The sequence below is a fragment of the Gastrolobium bilobum genome, unplaced genomic scaffold, assembly GCF_033153095.1.
Source record: "Gastrolobium bilobum isolate Gb01-03AN ecotype WA unplaced genomic scaffold, APGP_CSIRO_Gbil_v1 utg4457, whole genome shotgun sequence".
NCBI lineage: Eukaryota > Viridiplantae > Streptophyta > Magnoliopsida > Fabales > Fabaceae > Gastrolobium > Gastrolobium bilobum.
The window spans coordinates 138,993-144,992 of NW_026895868.1; the positions used below are offsets into that span (position 1 = coordinate 138,993).

The 6,000-nt window shown below is 41.4% G+C and overlaps 1 protein-coding gene across 1 annotated transcript; it reads right to left on the reverse strand.

The window, feature by feature from the left end:
- Positions 1 to 2,419: 2,419 nt before the first annotated feature.
- On the reverse strand, positions 2,420 to 5,486 carry LOC133296504 (E3 ubiquitin-protein ligase WAV3). Its single transcript, XM_061495505.1, has 3 exons — positions 4,757 to 5,486; positions 4,368 to 4,622; positions 2,420 to 4,286 (listed from the first exon to the last, which is right to left on the reverse strand). The coding sequence occupies exons 1-3, from the start codon at positions 5,144 to 5,146 to the stop codon at positions 2,661 to 2,663; spliced, it is 2,271 nt and encodes a 756-aa protein (XP_061351489.1). The 5' UTR covers positions 5,147 to 5,486; the 3' UTR covers positions 2,420 to 2,660.
- Positions 5,487 to 6,000: the final 514 nt, after the last annotated feature.

Here is a 6,000-nt window from a genome sequence, read left to right on the forward strand (position 1 = left end):
AATAAGATCTAATATTTTTTAATTTTTTTTATTTGGTTTCATTAATTGGGATAAAAGTCATTCAAATAATAATTATTTAGGTGTATTGATTATTAAAAAGTATAATTAAATTTACTATATTGTTTATGACATTTTATAATTTTATATAAATATTTTAAATTATTAAAAAAATCATGATACAGGATGTCAAATTTCATACACTTATGTTTTTTTTGTGAGTTTTTAACATTTTATTACAAATTACAAAATATTAGCTGGATACTCATATAGAGTCACGGTCAGGGATATGGAAATGACTGGAGTATTCTCCTTTCCTTTTGTTTTCAGGGTGAAGAGTTTAAGGGTTTGAATTGTGAAACGTGGGCTTATAACTCCCCGCAAGAAGAATTCCGAAGCAATGCAAATGCAATCTCCATCGAGTACTGTACGAAGAAAACAATGGTCCCCCTGCAATATAACGAGCATTCGGCCACCAAATACACCTATCTGTTTTATCCTTTTATGCTAACAAAATTAATTCTTTTTTGCATATTAATATATCTTAGTATAAGATAGAATTATCGTTAGCACAAACTCACGTATAACTTAATTACTCTATACACAATTTATTTTTTATTGAAAATCATTCATATAACATTTTATTTTTTTTAATGACTTAAAAGGGGTATAATTTGTTTAGTTTATAATGTCTAAAATCCTCGTCTCTAGCTCATGCTCGTTCATAGCACAAATACAACAGTAACTGACATCCTAAGAAAGCTCACTCTATTAGGCGTGGACCACACCAAGTTAAAATGCATGCAGCGTTGTTGTTTCAACGGCAGCATCTTTAACTGGGACTCCTAGTAACCCTACCAAGAATAAACCATAACAACGCTGCGCAAAGGAACACGTAGGGCAGATAACGATGGATTGGACAACTGAGACACTTATTGATCTCAACACCTCTGACATCTCTGCTTAAGATATACTCCGAACCTTTTATGCTAACTAAGTTAAATTGCTCTCTTTCCATTTATGATCAAAGACTATCTTATAATGCCAGTACATAGTTCCGTGGCAACGAAGTAGCTGGAAATTTGTTGTCAAACAGGGGATGCTAAGCATGCTGACAGAGATATTGGATTTATGAACAGTCTCTAGCCTCGTCTTAAGCTCTATGCGTATCCATCTAAACCGCATGTAAATTGACACTTTGAAGCTATCACTCTTTTGTGGCAGATGACAACAGAATCATATTATTATGTCAATTTATTTTAAAGTCACAAACATTATAAAATTTCATCTATACATACACATTCTCAAGTATAAAAATTCACATCATATTCGAGTATTTATAACAAAAGTCTATAAAATTTGCCTAATGATTTGTCGAAAAGAAATTACCATCCAATCCAAAGCCTATTTTGTCTAACAAGTTATTAAATAATAATAAAAATTTATTGTTATTACTCAAATTATAATGTTGTTATTATCATTAAGTTTTTAGGAGGGGTGATAAATTCTCAGTGCGTTCCATGTGGGAACTCATAAATATGATTTGGAAAGGCAATTAGTGACACGTATGATAATTCATAAATAGTAACCTAAATTGCATCATCATTATTTCTTTGTTTCTTTTATGTAAACAGTACAATTCAAGTTAAAACAAAATGCATTGGGAATTTCTTATGTTTCATAAAATTTTAACAATAATGAGGGCGTCATTTTTTATTTTTTTTTGGATAACAACTTATTATTATCTTTTTCAAAAACTATTGTTAAATGAAATAATGAGTCTATCCTATCCTAAATTGCGCTAGTATGACCCACTTTTTTTTATTTTGCAGAGGACATCAAAAAGCCTATCATCCGCACCGGATGTCTGTGTAGCTAAGACACAAATATGGACCGAGTTTCTTTTATCCCATGCATTGCAAAGCACAATACTTCTCTTATGATTGCGTTTTAATAATTCGGGCCACTTTGAAATTTTAATTCTAAATTAAGGTGCGGTACTCGAATAAAAGATAGAAAAAGGCATCATGTTGCCATGAAATGTAATCATTTGTTCATCATTAAGTTCTGTCCTCAGCCATGTTTTTCATCCAAAAGATCATTTTAGTCCCGTTCCGAGTCCGCTCCTTAATTATTAGCCCCGCAAATCCACTACGTTTTAGAACGACAACCATAATCTTAAATAGGACAGTATCCATTTCGAAAAAAGCCAAGCATAAAAAGAGGGGAGAGAGTGAGAGGTAAAGAAAGTGATTTATAATTGCATTTACAACTTTCTGCCCTTCAAATGATAAAACCCCATCCCAACACTGAAGCAGTACGAGTTTTTGATCCTGAAAAGCGAATGATTAAAATTCAAAACATTATAAAAGGCATGAAACAAAAAGACATGACCTAGCAACCAACCAATCAATTCCTCCCATATTACGGTGGGGCATACCCCACATTATATAATCCCCCACCCTTTCTCTGTACTGTAGTTATCTTCCAATGCAGAAAGGGCCGCGCCGTCTGCTACTAGATTGTCCCCATTCCCTTCTACTCTCAAGCCCCATCCCTAATTGTCCTCTTCTCTCTCTAATACGCCTCTACAATTTTTTTTTTACTTTTTTTCTTTTTTTTTTATTTAAATAAAAGAAACAATTAAAGGAAAAATAAATAAATTAAAACCTAGCGTTTTCGAAGCCGTGCAAGTCGCTGACTCTATTCAAAGACTTCTTCATCATGGCCATCTTAGCCAGCTTCTCAGCTGCTCTCCAAGCCGATGTTGGCGTGAGCGGCTCACCATTTTCATCCACGAGGGCCAACTCTCTCTCACTCCCTCTCCTCCGTTGCATCATCATCATCATTTGTTGCTGCTGCTGTTGCTGAAGATGAAGCTGTTCATGCTGTCTCCGCCAATGAAGCTCTGCAAGCTCAGCCTCCAAGCCGCGAACATATTCCTCAGCCGAAACCGAACTGGACTGCATCAGAAGCGCACGAGCCGAAGAAAGCAAATGCTGAGCGCTTGAAAAGTCATTGTTGTGTTCGATCAGCTTTCTTGACTCAGCTATGGCTCGGGTGGTTATGAACAGATTCCTGAGCCTCTCGATTCTGGTACCTGAAGAACGACCACTCTGGGGTGGCGGCACTATAAGACCCTGTTCCCTACCGTATACTATCTCCTGGCTAGCAGGGTCCTTGTAAAGGCACCGTACCGTAATCACGTGGTGGGTCCCTATCCTTAAAGCTGACGTGGGAACCCTTAGCTCCACCAACAGCTCCCTCTCTTCTTCGGCGTACAAATCGCCAAGCCGCACAGCCCCTGAGCTCAGCGCTGTGGGCCTTCCACTGCACGAATAAATGGCGCTGATCTCAGCCGGCGCCGAATCAGACTGAAAGCCAAGCTGAATCCTCAAGTCCTGAACCACCACGCTCAGAAGCCCACCAACGCACTTGGCAAACGCATCCTCAGTCGGTTCGTTGCTGTAACCGCTTTTGGTTCCGAAACCAAACGCATGAACCGGAATTTCGATGTGGGCGAACCGGGTAGAAGACACGTGGCTCGATGACTTCCGCTGATTGGTTTTCTTACTGGTTTGAACGTTCTCATCTTGACCGTCGGATAAGAGCATGACGCTGGCTACGGGGTTTCTCTCCCTGCGGTCCTCGAGCACTTTGGTGGCTTTCCTCAATGCATCACCGACGCTTGTGCCTTGACTGGTGACGAGCCGGTCAACGATGCGCCGAGCCACACGCTGACCTTGAGCCGTCATTCTCCGCAAAGGAAAAAGCCGTTTGGGTGTAGCAGAGAAAGCCACGATGGAGAGTCTGTCAGAGGGGCCAAGAGATGAGATAACTAAACGCATAGCGCGCTTTAGCATGTGAAGCTTCGCGCCGGTCATGCTTCCACCCACATCCAGCACCGTAACAAGATCTATTGGAGCACGCTGCAACGGGTCCAGAAGTGGCGTGGTGTTGCTTCGCGGTGGAGGTGGAGCCTTCACCTTTAAAACCAAAGCGTACGTCTCGTGGCTTCGGCAGACTGACACGACAGCACACTCCGGCATCAATTTCACCTGAACAGTTCTGGAATCTCCGTCGTTGGTTTGCAAGTCATCGGAGTAGGACTTGGTTGAGGATGTGGGTTTTGGATTGACGAAAAAACCCTGGAACTCGCCGGCGTCTTCGTCGTCGTCTTCTGCACTCTCGTCGGCTTCGGGAATGGGGATGATCCGGCCACCGGTGGTGGGAGAAAGAAGAGGCTCATCGTCATTGTAGGACCTGACTGAATCCGAGGGCTTTGGTTGGTGTTGGTGTTGCTGTTGATGATGAGGTTGCTCCGCATGCTTGGTTATGAAAACAGGGGAAGGGTTTCCTGTTCGGTTTATCTCGCTGGCATTGGGCTTTTCGGTGCTCCTCTCGGCGACGTCGTTTTGCGAGGCGGATTCTGGGCCGAGGTTCTTGTGTGCCGCGAGTAGAGGCACGTCTTTCCAGGTAGCGTTGCAGACGGGGCATACAAGGCTACCATGCTTGCGTACATGTGCAGCAATACACGGGAAATGAAAAGCGTGAGCACATTCTGCAGTGTATATGGCCGTGCCCTGTCCCGTCTTCACGCTGTTCAAGCAGATTCCACAACTACTCTGTTAAACGGAAAAAAAAACATAACAAAATCAGTATCGTCTAGTCAATAATCAATAGCAATACCATGGTTGGGATCTCAAAAAGAATAAATAAAATTGGGATTTTGGAATTTTACTTGGATGAAAAATCATACCCTGAATTTGAAGCTGTTCTTGAAGAGGGACAACTTGAGAGGGGAGCGTGGAGAAGTTGGATTTGAGGTTGAGAGCGTTTTGGGGGACTTGGTTGCTCTCGGAGTTCCTTTTCTTTGAAGTCTGGGGCTGTCATTAACGGTAACTGTAACTGTTTGAGGAGCTGCTTCCGCGATTGTTCGGCAACGCAAGCTTGGACTAGACACAGGTTGAGATTGTTGGTGGTGCAATCGGGGAGTGGATGGGTTGCTGCTACCACCGGAAAGAAAACCCAATCGAGCACAGCTTCTGGGGCTGGGGCTTGGACTCGGGCTTCTATGTTGCTTATCCGATAAGGTGGATTCTGGGTCGCGAGTACAAAAGGCTCTTCTCCAACCTGTACCCATTCTCATACACGAGGAGATGACAACTAGTCTCTCTCTCTCTCTCTCTCTCTCTCTCTGTGCTTTTTCTATCCCTTTCTATCGCTTTTATTTATGTTTTGCTAAAAGGAAGAAGGAGAAGAAGAAGAAGAAGATAGGAAAAAAGAAGTTTTGTTTGTTTTGATCGATCTGAAGGTGGCACAGAAGACAAACGAATTCTGCAAGGAGGACATGGGATCAGACGAAAATAAAGCAAACAGACGAACTTAAAAGCGATTCAGATAAAAAAAGAAAAGATATTCAACTATCCAGCCTCAGCTCTTTTGTTCTTCTCTCTCTCTCCTCTTTCGCTTGTATTGAGAAACGCAAAAAGATCTGTGGAATTAAACGCCTTGAGAGAGATCTGTCCTTTCCCCCCTTCTCTCTCTCTCTCTCTCTCTCTCACTACCTGCCTGTCTGTATTTGCATAATTTGTACAAAAAGGGAAGGCTTTCTTACTCTGCATATTTATATACATATATCGTCGTGCTTTTGGAGTGACAATAAATATCTAACAACTTAAACCATAGCTTAATCAAATATTTACCAGAATTAGTCATGTTTTACCGCGATAACCGCTACGTGTTGGTTGGATTTTTTCAATTAACCGGTCAACGCCCACACTGTTATTTTATCATCTCATTTTTCTATTCTGTCACCAAACACTCATCATCATCATCATCATCATCATCATTCATCATTCATCAGAGACCTCTGATCGATGCTGCAACTTGATAACCGAACATATAATATAACGCCTGCTCTATGCAGCCCCCATGCACACCACCTAGTGAGTTGTGTTGTGTTGTGAAACCTTCATGAAGACACGTGCCTAATTATAATTC

What these genes read in the sequence shown, in the direction of transcription:
- LOC133296504 (XM_061495505.1), bottom strand. Translation starts at nt 5,146, where the DNA reads ATGAGAATGGGTACAGGTTGGAGAAGAGCCTTTTGTACTCGCGACCCA. An exon ending in AGAACAGCTTCAAATTCAGG is followed by an intron (nt 4,623 to 4,756) that starts GTATGATTTTTC and finishes TCCGTTTAACAG; the next exon opens with AGTAGTTGTGGAATCTGCTT. An exon ending in AAAAGCCCAATGCCAGCGAG is followed by an intron (nt 4,287 to 4,367) that starts ATAAACCGAACA and finishes CAACACCAACAC; the next exon opens with CAACCAAAGCCCTCGGATTC.